This window comes from Rhipicephalus microplus, chromosome 1 (assembly GCF_043290135.1).
Source record: "Rhipicephalus microplus isolate Deutch F79 chromosome 1, USDA_Rmic, whole genome shotgun sequence".
NCBI classification, from domain to species: Eukaryota; Metazoa; Arthropoda; class Arachnida; order Ixodida; family Ixodidae; genus Rhipicephalus; species Rhipicephalus microplus.
In genome coordinates, this window is record NC_134700.1 from 170,459,048 (window position 1) to 170,486,603 (window position 27,556).

At 44.0% G+C, this 27,556-nt stretch overlaps 2 protein-coding genes across 2 annotated transcripts in view; both read left to right on the plus strand.

Moving 5' to 3' along the window:
* The first annotated feature begins 1,236 nt into the window (after positions 1-1,236).
* Positions 1,237-3,140, plus strand: LOC142802932 (uncharacterized). Its single transcript, XM_075888018.1, has 4 exons — positions 1,237-1,619; positions 1,714-1,873; positions 2,603-2,731; positions 3,016-3,140. Exons 1-4 carry the CDS (start codon positions 1,416-1,418, stop codon positions 3,063-3,065), a joined length of 543 nt encoding a protein of 180 aa, XP_075744133.1. The 5' UTR covers positions 1,237-1,415; the 3' UTR covers positions 3,066-3,140.
* A 1,926-nt stretch (positions 3,141-5,066) lies between these two features.
* The window catches only part of LOC119178774 (uncharacterized), a 55,917-nt gene continuing 33,427 nt past the window's right edge, over positions 5,067-27,556 (plus strand). Inside the window, exons 1-6 of the mRNA XM_037430019.2 lie at positions 5,067-5,454; positions 8,140-8,193; positions 8,279-8,353; positions 18,786-18,874; positions 22,163-22,272; positions 25,854-25,896. Of these exons, the coding sequence (XP_037285916.2) occupies positions 5,384-5,454; positions 8,140-8,193; positions 8,279-8,353; positions 18,786-18,874; positions 22,163-22,272; positions 25,854-25,896 (442 nt within the window). The 5' untranslated portion in view covers positions 5,067-5,383. The remainder of the gene's footprint in view (positions 5,455-8,139; positions 8,194-8,278; positions 8,354-18,785; positions 18,875-22,162; positions 22,273-25,853; positions 25,897-27,556) is intronic.

Consider the following 27,556-nt stretch of genomic DNA (forward strand, 5'->3'; position numbering starts at 1 on the left):
CCTTCGGCACACTCCTCGATCGTTCCAGAAACGGATGTGCCCCAAGGACACGTTTTGATTTCTGGCGACGCGTGCTACCCCAGCGGCTGCAGTGTTTCTGTGCCTCACGATCACACAGACTTCGAACGGCGTGCCTTCCATGACAGCAGCGCTGCGGCTTCGACTTCGGCGACCTCGCAGGTGAGGCAGAGGGATTCTTTCGAATTGGCACCGACTGGGAGTAACGAAGAGCAAGTTTGTGAACGCGGCAGTGTGGACAGCTTGCTGGCCTTTCGTGAGAGACTGCAAGCGTGGGCCTTACAATCTCGCGCATCGCACACTTCAGTTACATCGCTCTTGAGAGTACTACAGTCCCACGAATGCTTCAGCGCGCTCCCTTCAACTGCAAGGGCATTGTTACAGACGCCCAAGAAGTGCCTGGAAGTGTTGCAGCTGGCCGGCGGGAAATACCATCATTTCGGCCTCAGTGCAGGCCTACAGCGAGTGCTGCAAGATTGTGCAGAACTACCAAGAATTTTGAAGCTTAGCTTCAACATTGACGGTCTGCCGGTTTCAAAAAGTTCACGGGGCCAATTTTGGTGCATACTGGGACGCATAAGTAATTTGGAGGACAAAGCACCATTTATAGTGGGTGTTTTTTTCGGAAGCAGCAAGCCCAACAACGCGAATGATTTTTTGCGACCATTTGTTTGTGACATAAATGCTGCTATCACAACAGGGATTACCATTGGAGAAACTGCAATTAATACTTTTAATTCATAAACAACTGTTGTCGCCTATTTAGTGTAGAGAACATGCCTCTTGATCACAGTGGAAATGAGGACTGTGTGTCACTTTGATGGCGATGAGCACGCTTTTACCCCATAAATGAAGAGTTATATTTTAAACATTTTTTTTTTGCTTTCGTTGGGAAAGTGATAGTGGCATCACTTTGCTGCAAAAACTATGGCAACTGTTATATGTATGGTCTGGTCACACATTGTTTCAGTGCTTAAAACATTAAAGTATCTGTTTCTGCTTATTCTATTTTTCACAAATTCACTTAATAACCTAACTTTCAACAATTTTTCTGAACTTATTCCAAGTTTTTGTTGAAAACTAGGTTGTAAATATATGGGTACACTGAATCACAGCACGCAATGAAGGTGCTTCATCTCAGTGTCAACTCTGCATGCGTATTCAGGTCCTAAAAAGGCATCACTGAGCATGCTAACAAAATAACTGAAGCCATGTAGGCACAAATTTCTAAAACCGACAATAATGTGCAGAGAAGCCATAAACAACTGTGTGCTTGTTTTGCTGTGTTTAGTAGCACTTCTCATTTTCAATGTTATCTCAGCTTTTGCCATTTTATATGTTGTAATTCAGCGCTATTACTTCATGAACACGTCTTTACAGAATACGTGCGTCAACTCATGCGAATTTCGCAAACTATCCTGATGAGGCTAGAGCAGCTGGGACGACAGGTTGATGCCATGCAGCAGCACCTTTTCAACACAACAGTGAGGCTTCAAGATGAGACAAATGATGATGTGGTTTTGACACCGGTCAAGGATATTGACCAATTTCTAAGTCTTGAGGGGAGACTTGCTGCTGATGGCAACATTAAGCTAAAGCTTGTACGTCATTCATTATATTTTTCTATAATTTTTTTTTCTAGTCACTGCATTAAGCTACTCTTCTAAAAAAAATAATGACCTCAAAACTGTACAGATACAGCAGCTTGCTGGCCTTGGTGGCTCAACTTTTGGGGCAGCAGCCAGGAGGATGCTGGAGCTTCTGCTAAGCCTTGAGGTTGCTGTGCAGTTCAGCTGGGCAGGCCAAAAAGGCAAAAGGAAGTTTGTGGATCTAGGTGTCACAGATGTCATTTGCAGTGAGTAATTTGTTTCACAACACCATGTGCTGCAAGAGCCGTGTTTGAGTACAGACATTTCTAAGTCTGTTATCCACATTATCTTTCATTTGAAGTCAATAGCAAAAGAACAATCTTTTCATGAAAGCATTAAATTTTTTAGGATGCTTGCTAATTAAAATTATGTGCTTAAACGTGGAAAATTTTTAGCATGAAATATCTGTTGTCAGTAAGAAACCCTGCAGCTTCTTCAAGCACACTAGTATACTTGCATGGCACACATACGCAAGCATTCACTACTTGCAGAAGTTATTATCAGGTAGCACTACTAGGCATTCTTAACTGTAGTGGAAATCTTATGTACAGATGAAAACTAACAGATGGAAGCTCATAGTGATCACTGAGGATCTCTAAACAGGAATAAGTACCTAAGACAAGCTGGTCAACATTTTCATACATGGACGTATTTTCGTCAAAGGCGCCTCATCATTCTTTGCATGCTAGGTTTCAAAAAAGTTACAATGATGTCTTCTTCGTGGTGTTCTTCTTGTAATGCAACACATAGTGTCAATGTCAGTACTCTTGAAATTAACATGGGGAAGGATGGCAAGGACCTTTAATGATGATGTGCCCACCTATCAAAATGTCGATCATGCTGACTAGAGGTACTTCTTCAAACAACCTATGTAGCATTATATTAATGTATTATGTTTGTGTAATTCCTGTTTTATGAACTTTGTACTTTTTCAGAGGCCGTGAGGCGAAATTTTCCGGAAACAAAAAAAAATGACATCGAGTGTGTGATTAAAGTGTGGCTTCGGCATGCTGGGGAAAAGCTCCAGAAGCAGCGCTTAAGAACTTCTCGCACTCACCATGAGGGTGAGTTTTATTATCTGTGCTGTTGAAGCTATCATAACATATGATACTTTTGCTGTTATAGTTTAAATAATTTTCTTGCCTTACTCGAATTTTGATGTGTATGCAAGCATGAACTATATAAATCATTTTCACCATTATATAATGGCTAGTTCGTACCTGCACATTATGGTAATATAATTTTCATTTTATGCTTTCAAATCTGGCATGCTGTTATTGTCTTAATATTCTTATTGATACTCTAAATTCACTTGTGCTTCAAGATATGCTGCTTTCTATTACTACAGAATGTCTTCAAAGTGTCGCGTTGTCAAGCCCATCGGATGAAGACCTCTGAAGGCACAGGGCAAGAAGTCTCATCTAGTGAAAACTGCCAAGTTTCATTCCTGAAAATAAACATGTTTTCTGTGCATTGCTGTTTTTATTGCTATACTTGAAGAAATTGTTACTGAAACCTCACAGGCAGTGCTTTAAAGAGTGTGCATGTTCAGGCACTTTTGATTGATCAGTTGTCATTTCAGCGCTCCAAAAGAAGAATTAGAGCAACTTTTCGTAAGGTCTGATGAGTGCCTAGGTCTTGTATGCTTCGTCCTCAAAAAGTACTAGACTCATCATAATGTGCTCTTTTCTGGATGCCCTGAGGACGATCTGAGGCCGGACAAACGGACTGGTTTAGGACCACTTGAGGTTCATTTGAGGGCTTCCTCAGGTCATACTTTCGTACGGTGTAGGTCATCCTCAGGACAACCTCAGGTTGTCGGAGCGTTGTCTGGGGTTGTGCGATGAGTAGATCGCGGAGAAATAGTTAATGCAATAAGAAAGGCGTCCGCCTCCATGGTACAGTGCTCAAGGTGCTCGGTTGCTGACGCGAGGCTCGCGGTTTCGATCTAAGCCACGGCGGTCTCATTTTGAAGAACGTAAAACACCAGGGACTCATGTACTGGGTCAGTGCAGGCAAAAAAAAAAAAAAACTGATTGTCAAAATTGCCGCAGTCATGCACTGAGGCGTGGTTTTAGAACGTAAAAGCCCCAGATAATAATTAACACTAACAATGAAAGCATATAAACGACACCACCGATATAGATTTAGAATCCCCTCTGTGGTATCGGGCGTTGGGTTTTGTTTTCAGCATAGAGTCAACGTGTGCCTCTAGCGCATAACTCATGCGCAAGCCGTCAGCTTACATGGAATATATGCTCCCTGCATGCATTCAGGCAAAATCAACTTTAAAAGATGTCAAAACTTCATTAAGAAAAGCTCGCTAGCTCGCACTTGTTTCCGGGCGTATCAGGGCACCACACGCGGGTTGCTTGGCGCGCTTCGCATACCGTCGAGTTGTGAGGAGGCGCAATGGCAGCGGTCGTAGTCAAAAAGGATTTAAAAAAATTGCTGGAGTGGAAATGACTGCCCAGGAGTGAAGCCGCTCCACTGGCAAGATGGCGGCTGTGGCGCCCATCTTGCTAGGGGCATAATAAATTATCACCGTTCAGTGGTTAAAAACGAAGCGTTACCCTCGCACGCCCACCAAGTTTAATGTGTGAACTTTTTCTGGTCACATAGTGCTCCAAGTGCGTCTTACAGTTACTAGTTTTCTTAGTGAGACTCTAACTGGAGGCAAAGTTCCTTGAAGATTCAGTCATCTATACTCGTTTCTGCGTGTTATTTCGTCGGGAACAACAATCTTTTAATATAAGACTAACGTAGCATTTACATAACATGTCAAAGCCATTTGATCTTTAAGTGGGCACCATCAGAAAAGAGCCTGTTTCCGCGATCTTGGCAGTAGCAAAAGATGGCTTCACTTCTTCTGGCAAGGCATTGCGGGAGCTTCCACTCCAGCAATTTTTCTGTAGTCCTCCTTGGTTGTAGCAGACGATGCGGCTGTCCTCACCCTCAGCGGAGCGCGCGAGCATCAAAACACCCTGCGTAGGTATCAAATTCAGCGATACTACAGTGTCTAGGCACTATATTTCTAGACACTGTAGCGATACCTATGTTCCAGTAAGAGCAATTTTTTGGCACTATTCACGCAAGCTTTCACATAAGTAGTATTGTTTGTAACAATTGTTCCATCATATAATGACCTGCAATGCATCAAAGCATGGCCTTTGAGATTTGTTTGAGAAAACTCGAGTAAAAACAAATTGACTCATTTGTCTCAACAAACAAGCAAATAATTGTACCAAGCGTAACATAAAGTTTTATGAACAGATATTTCAGAAAAACTTTGCTATTCACAATTCACAATTCACAATACTAAAAATTGTTTTGTACTACATTTAGAAAATATGAATAGCATCAAACTGGCAACCATGGTATTTTTTAATGTGCGCGCAAAGTGGACAAAATTGCGGGAAACTCATTCGGCGGCAAGCGTGATACGGGCGTCGAGTACTTCGCGCGAGCTTTTGCCTCTGTAACTGTGTTTTGTGGATGAAAACGTTCGCTTTTATACGCCTTTATAACCGTCGTATTGTTATGCGTAGGCTTTGAACAGCTGGCCGCCGTGAGTGAAGGTTGAATGACGACTGGTCGACCACCACCACAACGGAGACGCCGGGAAGACGCTCAACCACGCTGAAGCCACAAATGACAATTCGTCACTGAGATATATTTTCGTGAATGTTGCCACCCCTTCGGGCATCGTTAACAATATGCCTGCATTACAGCAAGACATTAGGGATACGGCGGTTCAGTTCGTAAAAGCTCTGGAGTGCCCTATTTGGTAAGCAAATTTAGTGTTCTTATTCCCGCAGGTGCTTCGTTTAGCGAAAGCTTTTCATTCGTGTATCACTTAATTACTTGAGAAAACGACAAATACTCTCTTGGGCAATGTTTTGCACACATTGTTCTTTAAGTGTTTCGTTTGCAGTTGTAGTCTTGTGACGGAAACAATAGTGACATTGACTAATACTGAACACCCCTAGCATGTTAGAGACGCCCGCCAGCGTCGTACTACCCGAGGCCAAAGTAAACTGTTTTTCAATATTTCTGCAATTACTAACGATATCAGGTTGCATTATATGCTTCTTGAAATTGCGCAAGACATTTTTTGCGATTCCGATCTGTAGCTTACTCGGAACAAAGAGGGTCTAGGTCAAATTGTGAAATCTCAAAAGTGTTGTGGCTCGGGCGAGTTGGTTATCCATGAACTTAGCTTCTATTAGCGCGGCACATATGAAAAGGAAAGAGGAAAGAATACAGAGACGTCAAGACAGGTAGGCGCTAAACTTCCAACTGTTTATTTCATGCACTTGACACCCATCTTATACATGCGTAGAAACACGACTCATCTTGCACGTGGTGACATCCCAAGAAACGTCATTTCCTTATCTGTCAAAGCAATCGAAGGTGAACTCACACACAAGTTCCCCATTTTTTCTATTGCCTCGGCTTCTTTGATCTCACGTGTCAGCTGATTGCGAGACCGGCTGATAACGGTGCAGCTATACAGATCAGGGGAGCACCCACACCCCTTGCAGTGCGCCGCCAAGAACCCTCCCGCTGAAAGTTTATTTCTCGCGTTGTAAGCATGTTCCCGCAGTCTATCATTAAGACACCGCTTGGTCTGTCCTATGTAATAATATCTTCCACACGATAACAAGAACACGTACGAGCTTTGCAAGTTGACCTGCCCAATTAGTTCTATTCGCTTAGTATGTGATAAGAAACATCAGGTTAGATATGTAGATTGTGTGTGTTGCGTTGTGTACGTGTTCTTGTTATCGTGTGGAAGATATTACATAGGACAGACCAAGCGGTGTCTTAATGATAGACTGCGGGAACATGCTTACAACGCGAGAAATAAACTTTCAGCGGGAGGGTTCTTGGCGGCGCACTGCAAGGGGTGTGGGTGCTCCCCTGATCTGTATAGCTGCACCGTTATCAGCCGGTCTCGCAATCAGCTGACACGTGAGATCAAAGAAGCCGAGGCAATAGAAAAAATGGGGAACTTGTGTGTGAGTTCACCTTCGATTGCTTTGACAGATAAGGAAATGACGTTTCTTGGGATGTCACCACGTGCAAGATGAGTCGTGTTTCTACGCATGTATAAGATGGGTGTCAAGTGCATGAAATAAACAGTTGGAAGTTTAGCGCCTACCTGTCTTGACGTCTCTGTATTCTTTCCTCTTTCCTTTTCATATGTGCCGCGCTAATAGAAGCTAAGTTTGTGAAATCTGACATCGGCCGTCTCAAAGTAGTATAAAATATTTTTTCTGCCCACTCCTGTAAGCATTTTACTGACAAGAATTATGCGTTCTTTCTTGATCTCCCCGTTCTATTTCACTCGTGTGAAATATTCTGCTAGTATATTAAGTACGTTAGTACGACGTTGTTAGTGACGCGTCTTCCATAGGGACGTTAACGATGGCGTTGATAAATATTTCTCGCTTTATGTAAGAACAGCCAGGAATATTTGCTTTACGCAATCAGTTGACCAGGGTGGCATACGTCTACAATAGCCCCCCCCCCCCCCCCCTTTAAAAAAAAATTATTACAGCAAACCACTTGTGATGCTGGGTAAGTTATCTGAAGAAAAATAAATTGCTCCAGACCATTGCACCAGCTATGGTGAAATTCGCAGTAGAAAAACAGTGACGAATTGCCATCATTACAATGTCTGAAGACAGCCTCTTATTGAAGTGCTGGCTTCAGCCACATTCACCGCTCAATAATTTCTGTATTATGGCAAGCATCCATCATGCCCTGAACCTTCACCTTGTTTGGACTGCCGAATAAAAGCACTCTTTGGTTTGTTTTTAATATTCATGTGACAAATTGTGCAAATGTTATCCATATGATTGGCTCTTTAAAGTGATTTTTGTGGTAATTTGCCATGTCCTTTAAAATGAGTAAGCTACAAGATTGGGTAACATCTTTAATATGAATTTTGCTACAAATTCATTTGTACGGATTGTTTTTGTCCCCCCCCCCCCCCCCCCGTTCGTAATGCCTATATGGCGATTTAGGTACTCTGTAAGTAAATAAATAAGTATTTGTGAAAGCACATTTTTCTCATTAATGTTCAGATCTGCTGTTTCAAATGTGTAGATGTAGCATTAGTTGGTATAAAGGTAAGGGATCTCAGTAAAAATAGTTATTGCTGCATTGTTGTTATAAGGTGGTATCACTTTTTTTTGCCTGCTTTTATGTAGAGATACTATGTGTATGACATGTATTTGCTTTCAGCAGTTATGAGTCCTGCATTGCCTTCATTTGTAAAGAGAATGGTGCAAGTCCACTGTGTTTATGGGCTTGCATAGGAGCCAGATCTTTATTTATCATTGAACTTCGTAACATAAAAATTTGTTGTTCATTCAAAGTGTCAGTGCAGAGACCTTACGAATAGCAGTGTGCTATAATTGCTTTCCAATGTTATTGTCTTTCAATTTTTCTCTTTGCCTTTTAGCCTGGAAATTTTACGAGATCCATTATCAACCAGTTGTCATCATCGATTCTGCAGGTGTGTTTCACGGAAGTGTTTCTTCACTAGTTATTCCTGAACTAAGAGAATGTTCTGTCATTCAAGGCTGCTTTACTGTTTATAGATTATGTCTGGAACAGGCCCTCCAGGACAACTACAAGATTCCATGTCCACTTTGCAAGGCAGTGGTCACAAAGAGGTGTGTGCAATGCCTTCTTTGTTCTTACTGTGTGTTTATTTAAATAGGCTGTAGCAGTTACTCACTAACATGGGTCCTATCATGTAAACGTTTTAGACGTCGCGACTCCCCTTCAGCTATGTTGGAGCTCGCACACCTAGAGCCATTGGCCAACCGACGTAAAAGTGCCCGCCTAAACTTTCTACACCAGCTATATTTTAATAAATTGGGAATCCAGTCGCAAGATTACATAGCTAATAACCCTAGTCGAGCGTCTCGTCACAAAAATAGCCGAAGTATTACACCGTTCTTTGCCCGTACAGACCAATACAAATATTCATTTTTTCCCAGAACTGTTTCCGATTGGAATGTTTTGCCAGAGTGTTCACCCTTGCTGTCATCCAATGTATAATGATTGTATACTTGCCTGTTGATTATGTACCCTCACATTCATGTGTCGATCTTGCATCCATACGCATGTCTGCTGGATATGTACATCCCTCTCCTGCTTGGACCTTTCAAGGTTCGCAGTATTGTCCAAATAAATAAAAAAATGTGGTGTTTGCAGAACGTGTACCCAATCTTCAATAGATCACAGACATGAAAGAAAGGACGAACCGCATTATGTTAAGAAAGACAAAACGAAAGCCAGGGATTGAGGGGATGAGTGTATCAACAAGGACCTCAGCATTGTCATTTTTTTTGGGAACGAAAATGCATTCAGTGCCAGTGCACAGGCATCGAGCTCCAAACAGTTCCATTCAAATGTGTACAGTTGGTCAAATTTGAGAAGTCCGTAGCATTTCTTCCTCAAAGATGGGTGCCCACGTGCGTGCACCAATGGGTGCGCACTCTGTACTAACATAATGAGCGAGACGGCTGGTGACTCCACCTTCGAAGAGAATCCTTTTTGCACGAGCGAGACTATTCTTTATAGTCACAGTGGTGATTTGCTGCAGCATATCATCTAAACAAGACCTCTCTGGACTTAAGTTGTATTGGATTACATTGAAGCTTCATAGTTGCACCCTTGTTTGTGTATTTTTATGCTAATCTTTCGCATATCTGTCCTGATATAAATTGAAGGAACTATTCTTGGAAATGCTACGAGAAAAATTGGGATCTGCTGTGTTGATTTGAGTGCGAAAATCTTTAGCATTTGTGTGCTCTTATGGTGCAGAGCCTAATGTACTTTACTTTAATGCATTAGACATTGCTCGCTGGAGTAATATTTTATATGCTTGTCTTCAAGCAGACATATCTTAATTGAGTGACTATGTGTTCTGAAAAAAAAATGCTTGCACATTTGGCTATGCGTGCCTCTGTTTGTTGATTTGTTTGTTAAACCCCCAAGTTTTTTCAGCCATGCAGCTGTCTTGCTGAATGACCTTCACTTGAACGAAATTATGAACTTGTCTGATGAAAGAATTAAACATTGGTGGCTCAGGACAGCAACCGGATGCTCTATGTGGCTGCCACGATACTTTCCGAGAGTAAACACGTGTCACATTGTGTAACGAGAGTGTGCAAGAACACACGTGCACACTGTAGCTTTTTTTGTAGCGCATTAATGAAATGGGTTCATATTGTTACGGAAATGAAGTAAAGGAAGGACACAATCAGCTGAGAGGTGCGCGAGTTTGCCAATCAGCCATCGTGACTCTTGCCTGTGGCTTTTCCTCTGTGAAAAATTTTGTACAGAAGTCACCGACTCCGTAATATATTGGTGAGAGGTGCTGGGTAACCATCAGGCGACAGAGCTCCGCAGCGGACGTCGCATCGGTTTTCCAGCCATGGCCAATGCTGAGCCCTCCGCATCAACGTCAGTGTCTCCAACGAACACGGCGTCGCAACCATACGTTTTCACGCCATTTAAGGATCCCGGTAAATTCTGCAGGACTGATAGCGTCGACGCTGACGATTGGTTGGCCATGCTTGAACGAGTGAGTGTGCAGGACAGATGGGATCCCACACTTCAGTTGGCTAATGTGCTGTTTTACTTGAGAGGCATGGCCAAGGTATGGTATGATAACAACGAAGAACTCACAAGTTGGGACCAAGGCAAAAAAAAAGATGCTAGAGGTGTTCGGCATAACCGCCAGTCGTAAGATCGCCGCCAAAAAGGAATTGGCCTGTCGTGCCCAATTCCCAACGGAATCATACCTCGCATACATTCAGGACGTGCTGGCCCTCTGTTGAAAGGCTGAAAGCGACATGACAGAAGGTGACTAGGTCGGGCATGTCCTGAAGGAGATTGCCGACAACGCGTTCAATCTCCTGATGTGCAAGGGCTGTTCCGTCGTGGGCGCGATCATCAAAGAGTGTCGTCAGTTTGAGCAAGTGAAAAGTCGCCGCATTCTGCAAACATTCGCCCAACTACCAAGCACCGCTGCAACATCGGCTTGTGAGGACCAGTCCGCACGACAACGTCCGTCGGCGCCTGGAGACCTGACATGCATTGTTCATCGTGAATGAGAAGCAATGGCACCCTCGGCGCTCTATTCGCGCAGTATCGATACCACTCCTGTTACTGTTCCTCTTGTTCAAGCCATTGTGCGCCAGGAGCTTGAAAACATCGGAGCCCATTCCGTGTGCCATGTCATCGCGCCCAGGGTCAGCGAGCGCCCTTTCGCGATGTCCTCCTCCAACCGACGGCTTTCTCCACGTACCTGCAACCAGGCTAAGTGGCGTACTGCAGATGACCGCCCTCTATGTATCAACTGCCACCGTGTTGGACATAATGCTCGTTACTGCCGCAACACATGGTCATTGGCATCTCGTGCAACGACCCATATGACCCGTTTCGACGGTACCGTCCGTTCCTTTTCACCTGCCGAAGAGTCCAATGCCGTTGACCGATCTCGGAACACTAGGTACAGCCGCTCGTCTTCACCACTTGGGCACAAGTCTCGTTTGCCGCAAATACGCCGTCCATCGTCCCGTTCGCCGCAGCCACGGCGCTTGTTGTCCCCCGTGGCTTCCAGCTGCATCATCTCGGAAAACTGAGAATTGCAGCCACCGGAGGTGGTGCTGTATTGACGACTTCCACAGGAAATCCTCTTTCCGTTCCCACCAGACGAATTGTAATAGACGTTGAAGTGGACGGCATACCTGTACAAGCACTTGTAGACACCGGCGCAAGCATTTCGGTCATGAGTTCAAGCCTATGCACACGTCTAAAGAAAGTTCTGACACCAGCGGCTGCACAAATGCTCCGTATGGCCGATGGCGGCACGGCGATGGTTCTCGGTCTGTGCACTGCCCGCTTAAGTATAAAGGACCACACTACTTCTGTCATTTTAGCTGTGATTGACCACTGCCCTTATGATGTTATCCTAGGCCTAGACTTCTTGTCGAATCATTATGCTCTTATCGATTGTGCTACCAGCGTCCTTCAGCCAGAGCTGCCTTAGATAGTTGCTGAACCCCAGACTGCCCCACCGCGCCTGTGCTCTCTTCAGGATGTACGACTGTCGCCTCAGGCAGCCACCTACGTCGTTTTGACCGCACAGCTACAGGTCCCCGATGGTCAATATGTCCTTCCTTTCGCCGACGTGCTTTTGAGCCGCATCATTGCCATTCCCCATACGCTTGTGACTGTCACTGACAACTGTACCTCGCTCCCACTTCTCAATTTCAGCTTGTGCCCTCAAGTGCTTTCTCATGGCATGTTCTTGGCCAGCGTATCTAACGCTGACGAATTCGAAATAGCGGCTCTCACCACCGAGATTGATTTACTTCAGTCTCCTGTAGACAACAGCACCTGTTCTCTGCCAAATTGTTTCTCGAAGATGATTGCACCCGAGCTCAATCCTGCACAAGCCAACGACATCCATCGCCTTCTTGCGTCATATACCGACATTTTTGATTTCGACGACAGACCTCTAGAGCAAACATCTAGTGTTCAGCACCGTGTAAACCCTGGTGACGCCAGTCCTATTCGCCGACGCCCCTATCGTGTCTCCCACATTGAGTGCTGAGTTATCCAAGCCGAAGTTGACAAAATTCTCAACAAAGGTGTACTAGAACCATCAAGTAGTCCTTGGGCCCCCTGTCGTCCTTGTGAAGAAAAAGGACGGTACTTGGCGCTTCTGCGTTGACTATCGCCACCTCAACAAGATCACGGGAAAAGACGTATACCCGCTTCCATGCATCGATGACGCGTTGGACTACTTGCATGGCACTATATACTTCTCGTCTATTGATCTTCGGTCCGGCTACTGGCAGATTTCTGTCGATGAGATGGACCGCGAGAAGACGGTTTTTATTACACCGGATGGTTTATACCAGTTTAAGGTCATGCCTTTTGGACTATGTAACGCCCCTGCCACATTTGAACGAATGATGGACTCTCTCCTGCGTGGTTATACGTAGTCTACTTGTCTCTGTTATCTAGACGTTGCGATAGTCTTTTCATCTAGGTTCGATAGCCACTTGACCCGTCTCGCAGCAATTCTCGCAGTCTTCAGAACAGCTGGGCTACAACTAAACTCCAAGAAATGCCAATTTTGCCACCGTCTTATTACCATTCTGGGCCATCTTGTTAACGCCGATGATGTCCAACCAGATCCCAAAAAGATCTGCGCCGTCTGTAGCTTTCCAGAGACCCGTTCTACATCCGACATCCGGAGCTTCATCGGCTTATGTCCCTACTTTCGTCGTTTTGTGAAAAACTTAGTCAACGTTGCCAGGCTCCGTAACAATATTAGCCAGCCTTACTGCTAGCATTGCCATTGTCCTTGTAAGCACAGTAGAAAAGCCATGCCGCACGCTTTGTAATCACCATCATCGTCGGTCTAACTACGCCTACTGCAGGGCAAAGGCCTCTCCCATGATCTGCCAATCAACCCAGTCTACTGCTATCGGCTGCCTTGTTAAACCTGCGAATTTTTTAATCTCATTGACCCCCCTAACTTTCTGTCTCCCCCTCATGCATTAGGCTTCTCTGGGAATCCAGTCCGTAATGACCAGCAGTTATCCTGCCTATGCGGTGCATGCGCGACCCATGTCCATTTATTCTTCTAGATTTCCACTATGATATCCTTAACCCTGGTTTGTTCCCGGAGCCACCTGGCTCTCATCTTGTCTTTTAAGGTTACACCTGTCATTTTCCTTTCCAATGCTCGCTGTGTCATCCTTAATTGAAGCTAAACACTCTTTGTAAAACTCCAAATTTCTGCTTCATAGGCAGCGGTGATATGCAACTGTTATATACCTTTCTTTTGGGGGTAAGTGGTAGATTACCATTCATGATTTGAGAACGCTTGCCAAATGTGATTTCATCCTATCTTTAATTTTCTGGTTATTTCACTCTCACTGTTCGCCTCCACAGTTACTACCCGTCTTAAGTACACATATTTCTTTACAACTTCCAGTGTCTCTTCACCCATTGCAAAGTGCTGTCTTCTGCCAAGACTGTTGCACATTACTCTATTTTAGTGCATATTTATTTTCAGACCTACTTTTCTGCTTTCAGTGTCCAGTTCTGTAATCATGAGCTGTAATTCGTTCCCTAAGTTATTTATTTATTTATTTACAAATACCTTACAGGCCTCGCAGAAGCATTGTGTATGGGGAGTAAATACGAAGTAAGAATTTAAAATGACATCAAAAACAATGTTTGTACGTAGAAGTAGGAGCAATGTAGAATAGCATAAAAAACTAACAATGACACTACAGCAAAATAATTGCTAGTACAAAACTAATCTATTTTCTAGTCGAATAATTTCTAGTACAATAAAGCTTAAAAACAGCCATATCACTTTACGGATAAAATAAAATTGAACTTTCATTGCACACTCATCAAGGCAATGTCATCAGCTAATCTAAAGTTGCTAAGATACTCTCCATTAACTTTTATCTTTAACTTTTCCCAATCTGGGGCTCTGAAAACCTCCTGTAAACACTTGGTGAATAGCATTGCAGAGATTGTGTCTCCCTGCCTTAACCTTTCTTTATTGGGATTGTGTCGCTTTCTTTGTAGAGAACTATGGTGGCTGTGGATTTGCTGTAGATTTCTTACATAATGTTTATGTAGGGTTCGTCGATACCCTGATTCCGTAGTGCCCTCATCACTGCTGATGTCTCGACTAACTCAAACACCATCTCGTAATTTATGAAGGCTATGTATAGGCGTTGGTTGTGTTGTGCGGATATCTCTATCATCTGATTGATAGTATGAGTATGGTATATAGTGGAGTAGCCTGTACGAAATCCTGCTTGGTCCTTTGGTTGATTGAGCTGTATTGTCACTCTCATTCTATTAGCTAATTTTTCAGCACTGTGCTGTGTCCTCTTCTAGTTTATGTTTGGGTGTCTTGCGCTGTAAGCCATAATGAATCTTCACCAACTAGCCCAGTTTTCCATCTTGCTTATTTTTGTAAATAGTTTGTAAAGAACGGATAGTAAGCTGATCGGCCTGTACTTTTTCAAGTCCTTGGCGTCTCCTTTCTTATGGATTAGGCTAATGTTGGCCTTCTTCCAAGATTCTGGTACCCTTCCTATCAAGAAGTATGTGGTATATATGGTGGCCATTTTTTCTAACACAATTTTCCACCATCTTTTAGTGGGTTCATTGTTTTTGAAAGCTCCACTAAATATTTTTTGTCAGTTGCATTTGAGGCTTTCATGGTTTATCATCTCCTAATCAGATTTTTCGTCTCCTGGGATAGTTTGCCAGTGTCCTGTCTAATCACTATACCTCCGACTACCATTGCGCACTCTTTGATGATACTAGTAAGATTCATTGTGTCAACGCTAACGTCGGTTACCTCGTTTAGAGCGGCGATTGTATTCTGAAGCAAAACTCTGAATTGCTCTGTTTTCTCTCTCGTTGCTAGCTCAATAATTGGCTTTTTACATATCAGTCCATGCCTTTGCTTATTTAAATCTAGGTGAATTCAGGCTCTTGCTATTCTATGGTCACTGCATGAGATCTTGCCAACCGCTTCTACATCATGTACAATGCCTGGGTGTGCACTCAGAATGAAGTCTATTTCATTTTTAGTTTCTCCATTACGACTCTGGCACCTCTATTTACAGTTAACCCGTTTTCTGCAAGAGGTGTTAAAAATCTGTAAATTATTACATTTTTCAAACTCTATGAATAACTCCCCTTTCGCATTTCTAGAGCCGGTGCCATATTTCCCCACTACGTGGTCTCCTACCTGTTTCTTTGCCTACAGTGGCCTTAACATCACCCATCAGTATAGCATATTGTGTCTTTACTTTAATAATTGCTGACTCCACGTCTTCGTAGAAGTGTTCGACCATGGCTCGATGTAGTTGCTTAGGCCTGTACGACCTTCATCATGTACCTCTTGTTAAACTTTGTTTCCCCTCTCTATCTTTACTACTGCACATTATGAGGCATTCATATGCGAGGTATAAATGCTTTGTAATGTGCATTTGTAAAGATAAAGAGGGGGTGCTAGTAAAGTTTCAAATGCACTTGTTCATAATAGTTGCATTGCATCTTTGAATGTACTATCGGCGTCATATGAAATTCGAACAGCAGCAAGCATTTACTGTGCCATAGTGCATGCCCTCCAGTGATCACCATTGAGAGGCACGTGCATATGGACTGGTGGCACCGCACATAAATGCATGCCTGTCCATGGTGATAACTAGATGGCACGCTATACCATTGCACATGCTTGCTGCTGCTCTCGTTTCATCTGATGCTGATAATACTGTGGTGCTGTGGCAACTTTCTCATGCCCTCATTCTTTGGGCGTGTGCCCACGAAGAAAAGGGAGAGCAGCGTTCATCTTGGAATTTGACTCATTTCCCCGGCACGTAGCATTACTAATTTCGGCAGACAGGATCGTGAGCGCCCCATGTACGCATTGGGCTTGCCAGCTAAAAATTGTCAAACCTGCGTGTGGCCCTTGAAGGCAATGTTTTCCATAGCTTTAATCCCATGCGCCATCCAGGTGTTATGCCTGCAATGTGGTTGCCAGTGTTATTTCCTAGCACTGACCCTTTTCATAAGTATGCCACATGACAGTGGACTTTATGCAGTTTCGATTTTGCAAAGAGTTCGGGGATAGAATTCGCCATGTTTAGCTAAGGCAAGAGGGCATAACCAGCGCATCTATCAGTATGTGCACACAGGTTGTGTGTTCATTTTATGTGCGAGACGGTTGCTTCTCGCCGTCTCCTAAATCACTACGAATAAATGCACTCGTGCTTCGCTTTGCAGAGGTAGTGCAACTCGATTCAGCCTCGTAATGAGTAACCCATCGATCAGGTGGACAAGCAGTTTGACGCGGCTGCTATGCCGAGGCGGTCACTAGCCCACGCAGCCCAGACATCAGTAGCCGGTAAAGAGAAATATTGGTTGTAAGAGCCAAAAACTGCTGACGAGAAGTCACGTCCATGTAACCTTAGCAGCACCACCATTGATAAACACAGTGGAAGTTGGCCTGCGAAATGAGGTGGACACATGAGAGTGAAAGTCTTGAACGGCCATTGCCGAGCACTTCTAAGTACTGTTCCATGCAGCAGGTGCAACGTGTAGAGGCTAGCGGTACTTAGAAAAAATACTTATGTGCCAGCAAATACTAGTTCAATGTTTTCACCGGCGAACTGTGATTTTATTTTCCGCTTCAGACTGAGTAATACATGATGATTTTAGCCCTAACTAGAAATAAACTTTGTTAAGCTACCTTTAATGTACCGGTTTCACATCACGTGACGCTTCAGTATTTCATTTGTAGCTGATCGCGACGCCTCATGTGCAGGCTCATGCTCGGCTTACACGAGCATTCACAACCACAAGAACCAAAGAAAAGAAACGCGAGGATTCGTACATTTTGCTGACAATTTGTTAGACAGCTGTGCACTTGATGTGTGAAACTGAGAGTAATCAGGTCTTCCGAGGCTTCACGACAACTCTGCTGCTAGCAGTGGCATTCTATTCGTTGTAGTACACTGTATGTATTTGCTACAGTGGCTTTGGTGTCACTGCTGCCCTCGCTACCATGTCCAACTCTACCGGCTACATCAACAGACTGCGACATTTCGCTTGATTGGTGGCCCTCAACCAGCACTGTCAGAATTTCATCTCACTATGTCGCATATGGAAATCACTGCAACATGCTTAAATGGTGACACAACGAAACACATTCTTTCCAACCATCTGTAGCAACACGTTTCCGACACGATTCACAATGCGCGCACTAGCTGCTACACTTGTGAAACGTCCCGCACTGGCAGTCTCAGTAACCACCCTAGTTGCAGGCAGTGTCTGCTGTTGTGATGTTCTAAACATGGCAGCTTGGAGTAGTTCACATGAAGGCCCCTTAAGGCTTTACTGTGATAACAGTCAGGACTGTGTGCTTGTGGGCGTCACTATGCCTTTTACCACTTGCAATGTTTTTGCTCTTGCTGTATTAGCAATAGCACCATCAGTTTTGAGAACATCGTCCACAGAATCAATTGGAAGGCAGCGGCTTTTGTATAATCGGGAGCAAGGGTGACTATGATGAAGGGGAGTGTTTAAGTAAATGTGCAATAATATAAAATATTAAAGGAATATATTCAGCATTGGTATATTAATGCCTCTGGTGCTGAATCTCTAAAACCTAACCTTTATGCCACAGGCGAGTGCATTGTATGGTGGGGTGGAACGTCTAAGAATGTCCTCCAGCAGCCAATCTCGTGCAAGCACTTCACACATTTTACACGAGGCTTACTGTTTCCTTTTACTCTTTCACTGTCGGTCCTGAGATTATACGACACCCACCTGATATGGTGGTTTCGCGTGGTCCCCTCAAATTTGTATAATTGGGGTTCCATTGTATGTGCATTTAATAATTAGCTCAAGGTTTTTTTTTTTTTTTTTGCCATCCCTGATTTGTCAGTAGTACTATATTTTTTATGAGATCATCCTCAATGAAAAAGTTTACGTGTCGTAAAAAGCATCCTACTGCATTTGTGGCTCGAAAAGTCTGCATAATATTCACAAAAGAAAAAAAAATGGCAGGGAGTGTGAAATTGAGCCAAAAACATCTCTGTAATAAGAGTTAAGCAAGCCACCCCATTTTCTTAATGCTGACATTCGCTGTAGGTATCGCCTCTGTGCATACATCATAGAGGTACAAGGCCTTCACCACTACTGGCATATATATATATGATCTCTTGTTCGATGTGGCCAGTGTGCCATCTCCCAACATAGTTCTAGCACATTTGGCTCGTGATGCCTGCTAAATACAGTAAACCTTCAGTAAATGGAAATCTGTTAAACGGAACTATTGCCTTTGCAGTGCTTCGTTTCAGGCTTGTATTCTGCACCCTTGTTCACTTCTCAGTTAACGGAACTCCTGTTAAATGGAACATATTTTGCCGATCCCTTCAGGTTCCCTTTACTGAGAGTATACTGCACGAGCTGACTTTTTGAATGCTTACAAACTGCTTGTGCAGCTACGCCTGAACCTTGACTTTGTTGCAGGTCCCTCACTCAGAGTGACCTCATAGTGAAGCTGGTGGATAAGGTGAAGCAGCTGGTGCAGGCTGTGAAGAGTGACTGTGGTGTGGAAGGTGAGAGCTGGACATTGAAACGGTCATCCGATAGCATGAGAAAAAACTCGGGAGAAACGGTTCAGATTGGAGCATGTGTATTCCCGACGATGTTTTAAAAGATGCAACACAAAGAAGGAATGTAGTGTTTGCAGTGCTCACTGTCTCTATTTCTTCTCAATTTTGTGTTTCTTGGCAGGGGCAACACTGATAGCGGGGCAGTGCCTGCTGAGCCTTCCTTTGATCTGTTTTCATGGTGCACTCATAGTAAACATTAGAGTTTGCTTTTACTGCAGATGCTCGAGATTAAAAAACTGAGCGACAGGAATGGCAGGAAACACTAGCCAATTACCTGTTTTTCAGCTCTGGTGCAGTGGTCTTCTATGGCTGGCATGTGGGAACTGTTACATCGGTTTTAATAATTGCAGTGATGTAACTAGTGACGAAAAAAATTTAGCAGTGACTTAGCTCGGCTATGCCAGGATACCCTATAAACCGGATTATAGATCAAGTGGGAATATAGGTTGACCCCCCAAGTTCATTTACCGAAAAATAAAAAAAAGGAAAACAACCCAAAATAGCCGAACCACATCTATTTGCAAATTGGCCGCACCGCACCCCGATCGTCGGAGCTCCCCTCAACCACCATTCCAACTGTCCCTATTCGTCAGACGAAGCACCACTGTCTTCTGAAGACGAGAGTTTGTCGCTGGCCGCCTCCCACAGTGCGTTGTCTTCCGTGCCATACAGCGAGTTTCTGATGGAACATTTCTTAAAAGCGTTTTCCACCATGCAATCTGGCAAGGAACGCCAGGCGGAAAGCACCCGCAAGCGGAAGCCTCTGTAGGCGGCCCGTCGGTGTCTTTGGGTTGTCGCCGGACATCCACTTTTGGTACTCCAGCCGCACTCGGTCCTTGAACGGCTTGTTTAGCACGATGTCGATCAGTTGCAGGGTGGACTTCATACCACCTGGTATCATGGCAAGGTCCATTTTTCCATCGCCCAGTGCACGCTTCACAGTGTCAGTTAAGTGACCCCAAAACGCATCTTACACCAGTATGCTGCAAAGACACAGCAGTGCACCTGGCTGGTGGTTCCAGACTACTCGTATCCATTCGAGCATCATGGCCTCGTCCATGTATCCCTTTTTGAAGACGCGAACGACAACACCGAGAGGAAACACTTTTTTCGGCATTGCCTTACGTTTGAAAATGATGAAGGGCCGAAGCTTTCTACCATCTGCCATGTATGCCAGCATGACAGTGAAGCACGAGTGCTTGTTGCCAGAGGACAGCAGGTTCATATCCTTGGTGCCACGCTGCATGATCATGGTCGATGAAGACATGTCAAACCACACGGGTGTCTCATCGGCATTGTCAATCTGCCTCATCATATAGTTGTTCGGCTCCCGAAGCCGATTCACAAAGCCCTGATAGTTTATAAGTTTGTCCTCGAACTCTTCTGGAAACTTCTGACAGATGGATGTGCGCCACCAGAAAGAAAATACTTTGCATCTCATGAATCGACGCACCCAAGAGTTTGGTTCACGAAACTCTTCGCTCGTGAGCCCAGCTTCTCGAGCGAGTTCCACAGCTCTCTTGCAAATAATATCCATGGTCACTGGCAGCGAGCACGCATGAACTTTCTACACAAAGTTCCTGAGCGTATTCTCCAGCTGCGGATGAACCGCACTTCACCCAGGAAATGACATTTTCCGAGGATTGCACATCTGCAGCTTCTCTTTCTGCACCCTCCAATAGCCCAGCTGAGTACTGCCTTCTCGTACCGCTACTCATATTCAGTGAACGAAAAAAAGCCCTCTAAAAATGAAACACAATGTCAAGCGGAGCGAGAACTTAGAACAGATCGGAGGCAAATCACAAACACGCAGAAAAAGAAACAGACAAGAGGGAAAAAAAAAAACAACCTGCTATTGGATTTGAATGCGAATATGGCCGTGTTCCAGCTTCTCTTGCACATGCAAGCCACATGTTGCCAGACAGCGGTGCACTGTCGGCCAGACACGCTATATAAGACGAGGGGCGACTTTATCTCGACTTATATTCCAGTTTATATGGTATACCTAGCGTGAGCTAAAGCGCGTTCCTCTGTTCATTCTTCTTACTCAGCTGCTAATTGCCAGGCAACTACTTCGGGATCCTATGAGTTAAGCTTCTCCGCTCCTCTGCACCACTGAGGAGCAATTTCGCTGTCCTTCTCCATGGCCATACCACACGGGCAAACACTCCGCTATATGTGCACCCCCTCCGATGCTTCTACGCATGCGCACGAAATGAGCACTGTCAAGCTGCTTGAGCATTGTGTCTGACTTGACTACTGCGCAACGGTGGCGCACAGCTTGGCATGGTACGTCTGAGCACAAAACCAGTATGGCTGCCGCGGCCACGACATCACTCGTTTGCAATGCGCAGACCGGCGTGGTGCGCACACTGGTGGCTCCGGCACAGCATATGTGTGCCGTGCGACGTCACTTCTCTTTGCGCATATGCAGCATTGCTCTCCAGGAGCCACGCGAGAGTGCTCGACTTTGGCAAGTGTAGCTTACGTTACAAAAAAGTGGGAGGGTCGCTCAGCCACAAGATAAAGTAAGCAGTCTACCTAGGCATTTGCGAAATCGTAAGACACATATTTAACTTGCATGTTCACAGTGCCGCATTGTTTGTAGGTTGAGATTGTCTTCTTGCCATATTTAGCAAGTGGTTTAGTATGTCTTTGGCTCTCTGTGGCTGGCTCTCTGTGGCCCTCCGGGCAAAATTGTGGTGTCGCGTGGACTTTATTTAAATTTGAAAAGTGATTATTTCTTACTACCATAACATAACTTTCCAGTCTACTTTGGGTGCTTAGTTTAGTTGGCTCACTTTTTGCATCTGCCTGACTGGCATTATTTTCTTATGCCATCGGTGGTCTGTTTTCAGCCATTGAAATTGTTATACGTATAAACAAAGTGGATTAAATAGTGTTCTCCCTCAGAAAGCAGGCCAAGGTTTGCAAAAATAAAGAATAAACCATCATCCGAATCCTGTCACATAGGCAAACAACAGTACAATTTAACTATGGGTGCTTTCTTGGCAGGGAAAAGGGGCACTGTGAGATATTACAAGATGCTGTGGGGCCTCACAGTCAAGGGAGAGTGTGGCTACCCTTTTTTAGTGCTGGTAGTTATTTGTTTTGTTTACTAAAGTGTGTAATTGTTTGTGAATGCATGCATAACCACCAAAGCATTGAACAATGATTTCCAGTGAATCTGGTAGACTCGAAACTCACAGAAATCCTTTGATGTGTTCACAGTCACACCACGAAGGGGCCAGTTAGAGCCAGCAAATGCACCTCTGGAGCGTCACTTCGTCCACTCATCTGCTCAGAAAGCGGCAACATCGTGCAAGAATTCCCTGAATTTAGTGAGCTTCCCATTTGCTCATTTCTGTTCTTGTTTATATTTCATGTGCAAGAAAATTCAGGCACAGCGCATTCGATGCGTACTTGCCTAACTATTGCCCGCAATGTTTTTTCACTTGTTATGAACTGTTGCAGTGTTGTTGATTAGAGCGAGATGTGCTTTTTTGTATATATGAGCATTGTGTGATGTTGTCAGTTATACAGCAAAATATTGTCTCCAGGCAGATTGCAGCTGCATCATTAATAGTGGTGTACATCTGTGATGATACGGTAAAAACAAGGAAGTTCTATAACCTCGGAGTGGCAGTCCCGGCCGCCATCAAAGGGAGCAAGTGAAACCGCCATCAGCCATATTCCCAGAGTAACAACAGAGCGGAATCGCCATAGACAGCAATGGAATGCGCGCATCGCGCACGTCAGTTTCCAGTTCCACAATAAAAAAAAAATGAGATGGAAACTAGTTTTAGGTTTCACCAACAAACAAATGCCTCTTCTCGTTTATGAAACAAATTATTTCATGCACCCATTGTCAGCTGCATGCTTCGCAAAGTAAAAGCAAAGGCTTGCAATTCTGGAGAATATTGGGCGTTGCCTTTCTTGGTTGCTCTGATAAGCAGCTGTGAGATGTCAGAGGAGAAGGTGGCTTAGAAAAATTTCAGTCCCTTCTCTGACAGAAATCTCCTGTCTGTCAACTCCTCCACAAGTTCCTTGGAGTCATCAAAGCGCTTCTAAAGTCTGCGCTTGCATTGTTGGATTGTCTTCACCTTCTTCTTAAATTGCTCAATATCGTTTTCAGCATCTCTCACTTTTTCCTGATAGGAAGATTTAGGAGTCGTTGGCGTAGCATTTTCCTCTATCGGCTGCTCTATATTCAAAGCGAGCGTTCCCGGGGCTGCGGTAGGTCTCTTTTTCTCTTTGGCAGCAATGAAAAATAAATCAAGAGAAATTCTCTTGTTTCACTCGAGGTTGATTTGGTAACCATTGCGGCACAAAAGGGTTGTATATATTGGGTGTTTTAAAAAATGTGCCTGCAGATACTCAATATCAAGAGAAGCGCGACATTTGCTCGCCTCTTTCATATATGTGCTTGTGTTTGTGTGTTGGGAGATTACCAGGGAATACATAAGGGAAGTTGAAATAAGTAAAGCTAAAGTTAGAGAAGAGAGGTAATTAAGTAAACTGGGAGTTAGCAGTAATTTTCCCAGAGTTATCGAACTCTAACCAATTGACAGGCAGAACCAAAACTGAAGCACCGATGTCGCGTGCAACCGACAAACTCCAGGAGACGTACCCCAAATGAACCATTTATAAGAACGATTGCAGTGGCTAGTTTTACATAATATTTATCAAATTTCGTTGGTGACGCGTGTTGTCATGGCAAGCGCAGCTTTCAGAGCCTAGAAATGAGGTAGCTCGATGTTTGATATAACGCCACTCACTTATTCTGGCAACCTCGTCTATTGGTGTTTTGGTTTGGGTTTAGTCGGCAAGATAAAACAGATTTCAAAGGTGTCTCGTCTAGTTTTAGACTCAATTGCTTATTTTCATGACCACCATTCTATTGAAACTACATCAAGGAGGTAGAAACTAACAGGTTTTTGCAGATACGCTGTGAAAGCAAGAAAAATCGAAGGTTCACTGCCAGGCCGCAGTCTGGTTGTCTGCCCCGTTCTGTCGAAGCAGCATTCTTCGAAGTGAATGGAGCAGATGTGGTCACTGTTTTAGCCTTCCAACTATTTCTTCGAACAGTACGTTCCCAGTGGTAGAACGCAGCGCACTGTCTTTTGGAAACCAGTAACACGAATAATCACGGCATGGAATATTTTCTACGTTTGCGAATTCCTCGATAAACATTCACCAAATTTGATATTCACTGGCCAAAAAAATATGCATGCACGCCGTCGGTTTTGTCTTGTAAGACAACACCAGAAAGCTTGTCATTTGAAGGGTGTAGCGCTACGCTAGATTTGGCCAGCAAAAGAAGCGAGCCATGCGGCTCGCTTCACCCCACACAGCTGCGGCTCGTGCACGTACTATAGACTGCAAGCTGCGTACATGGCATCCATAATGGCATCGCACACGGGCGAGCACTGTGAAGGCAACTGTGACGTTCGCTGCATGTGGCGTTGTTCTGTAACGAAAAACGCAACATGGTTTTTCAGCTTTAGTTGCTAGCATGCATAGTGCTTTAAAAGAATGCTAGGAGAAAATGAAGAAAAAAAATGACATGTGTCTGCCTCGTTAAGCTCGTTCTCTTTAGACCCGGTCTTCGCAAGGTCTCTTCGCTTTAGTTCCACAAAACTGAGGCTGGTGCATCTACTAAAGCTGAACATTATCACGGTGGGCAGAAAGTGTTCACACCCAAATTGTTCCTTTTTACCTTGTACAAGGAAGGGGGAAGGAGGAGAGAGGCGAGAAAATGTGCTATCGATGTGAACAATACTTCAAGATCTTGTGCACAGTCAGATGCAGGAAACACCTAGTCTGCCTTGGCCCTAACGTCAGCTTTCTGTTTCAATATCACGCTCGGCAAGCTTTTTGGGCTGTTGTACGCATTGTTGACATAAGGCTTCTCCTCGAATTCGTCTGCGTCGATTATTGCAGACCTTACAATGGACAGCAGGTTCTTCTCTTTTACGGAATATCTCGCGTTAATAAGAGAAGAAAAGCAAAGGGTGAAGCACAGCGAGCCGGCATCGCAATGAAGAATCATGGTGGCACACAGTGGAATGATGGTACATGGTTGCATGCGGTACTTTCTACTGGCCCTGTGTGGCGTACTCCTAATCATGCCTCTTGGGTCTCCCAAATGTATGCGATGAAGGCCCTTATTCCATGAGGAGAAGCCAATAGTTTGCTCGAGGAAACCAACTCAAGGTGCTTCCTCGGTGTCTGATGTGCCAAGTGTTCCAGCTCTAATTGTTCTATATATAGGTGTAGTTTTTTTTTTTATTCATTAACATTAAAGCATTGCCGTGAGGCAAAGTAGTTCGATATAAGCGATAATTCGATTTACCAGAGTTCGTTATAGTGGGCTTGGACTGTAGTATATTACGCCTGTTTATTTTCATCTTGTCACTGTGAGAAAGTCTTCAACATGCTAGCAGTATCAACACAAACAACTTAACTGAGTAGTACTGGTATTGTTGTTGCTCAAAAGGAGTGCTGACATATGAACTTGGGATTCTCCTTGCATTAAATGAAGCTCCAAATGCTCTACCCTTTACTAAAATATTGTTCTGCGATTTGTTCTGCATCACGATAACTAAGTGTGGCACTCCACCTCGTTACTAATATAAAATTATTTATAAGTGTTTTCCAACCTTCATTCTTGCCAGGTGTTATTTATATTATACAAGCAAGCAGCACAAGGTAGATTCTACAACCCCAAAAGTAACCACAAAGCAGCGCATAATTTCCTGCAAACTAGCCTATTGGTTTGTCCATTCAAACTTCAAAAAGTGTTCTTGTAATGCACAAGAGAATAACTAATGGCAGATGGATTGCGTGTCACTTTTACTTTAAAAGACACCAGCAGCCTTTCAAATTTAATTATCTACCTTTGCATGTCTTCTTCCCACAGAGCTCACGTGCAACGAACAAAAGGGCATTTGTTGTGCACACTGGTAAGCCTCCTCTTTTTTTACCACGTTTTTATGATACTATAGGCATTGTGCGCAGCTTGTGAAAAAAACGAAAGCAGGGATTGCTTTACTTCCTCTTTCTTTGTGTGTGTGTGTATGTGTTTGCTGTTGCTGAGCACACAGCATAATGTTGCGTAGTGTAGTATTTGGTGAAGGCTATTATTCGCACTGCAGTTACTGTAAGCCGTTGGGGGTGTTGACTACACTGATGAAAGTGACTTCTTTAACTTTTGCCTACCGAGTTTCTTTCCAATAACGATACAAGACTGGTTTTTTTTTTTTTCATCGGCCTGTTTGACTCCACGTCTCTCAGAAAAAATACAAAAATTATTTAAAGGCGCTTCATTTACAAGATACAAATGAAATACTACATATATATGTTTAAAACACCATATTTACTGGCATAATCCTCACACTTTCTTGCGGGGAAAACTGATGGAAAGTTGTGGTGTGCAAGAATCACACAGGGGAAGTTTTCCTCGCAAAGGTACAGAGCAAAAATGAAATCGAAGCAGCTGCAAAACTGGATTCGCATGCCAGCAACTAACAAGAAGCTTTGAGAAGTACTAATCAAGACTTGCCTTAACAATAATACCGCAGGTTCAATACAAGACAAAGTTTATTTACAGACACAAAAACCACTAGCAAATATTGTCTCAAGTGTCTTCGTGGAGAGACCCTTCACATAATGAGAAAGTGTCGCGTCTACTTATGAGTATTACAGGTCTCCGTCAACCTTGGGCTACTAGCCATTTAACATGGAATTGTTCGCAGTTGCCTTCTGACAAAATAAAGTTTCACCATTCATCTCTGTGTAAGGCACACGAAAGGCCCGGCATGTCTTGGTGGCTGTCAGCTGCTCGTGCTGCCATCACCGGTAGCGAGCACAAAACTCGTTGACTCTGAAGTGCCTGCCAGCAGCCCTGTTGACGTTGTTTATTGCATGATCAATCACTTTTCAAATTGAAAGCAACCCTGTAGCTTCTGTATTGCCCATAGTGCAACCACAGAATGGATGCAACAATGTTCCCTACACTAGCAGGACCACAATGTGGGCTTACCACCTTGGCTTAGCTTGGATTCGATTGAGGCTTCGAGTGTTGATAGTATGCATAAGGTTTAAGAGATGGCACTAGGCTGTTGCGCACTACCATCATGTGGTTGAAAGAAGTAGACGGCATTACTGCTGCAATTTTCGGAGGTGTGATGATTACTTGGAAGAAAAAAAAATAGCATTTTTGTTGAGCGATGCTGGAGATGTAGGAATTATGTGAGGAAATACGGTGTGCATAAGATTGGCTTCACTGCATTGCACCATAGAAAGTAATCATGACTTTCCCAGTCAACAGAGCAGAAAATGTCTGAAATTCAAAGAAGTGTAGTGCCCAGTCGAGCGAGCCCGTGCCGGGAAACGATGGATGCGTTGGGGAGGCTTTGCTTGCATCTGTCAGCGACTACTGCCGATACATCGAAAGATGATTGTCATCTGAATCTGATGATTTAGAGGAAATATGCTGCTCGGTGTAGTCGCTGCAACAGTAGAAAGAGGACTAAAATTCCTTTATTTCATAAAACTTTGGCAAACAAAGTGCTTTTTTTTTGTACCCTCTGCTCGTACACAGAGGAGGATGGATGTCATCTT

Bases quoted from the DNA above. Each gene is read 5' to 3' on its own strand.
- LOC142802932 (XM_075888018.1), top strand. From the start codon at position 1,416: ATGCGAATTTCGCAAACTATCCTGATGAGGCTAGAGCAGCTGGGACGA. The intron at 1,620-1,713 runs GTACGTCATTCA...AAAACTGTACAG, and splicing joins GCAACATTAAGCTAAAGCTT to ATACAGCAGCTTGCTGGCCT. The intron at 2,732-3,015 runs GTGAGTTTTATT...CTATTACTACAG, and splicing joins TTCTCGCACTCACCATGAGG to AATGTCTTCAAAGTGTCGCG.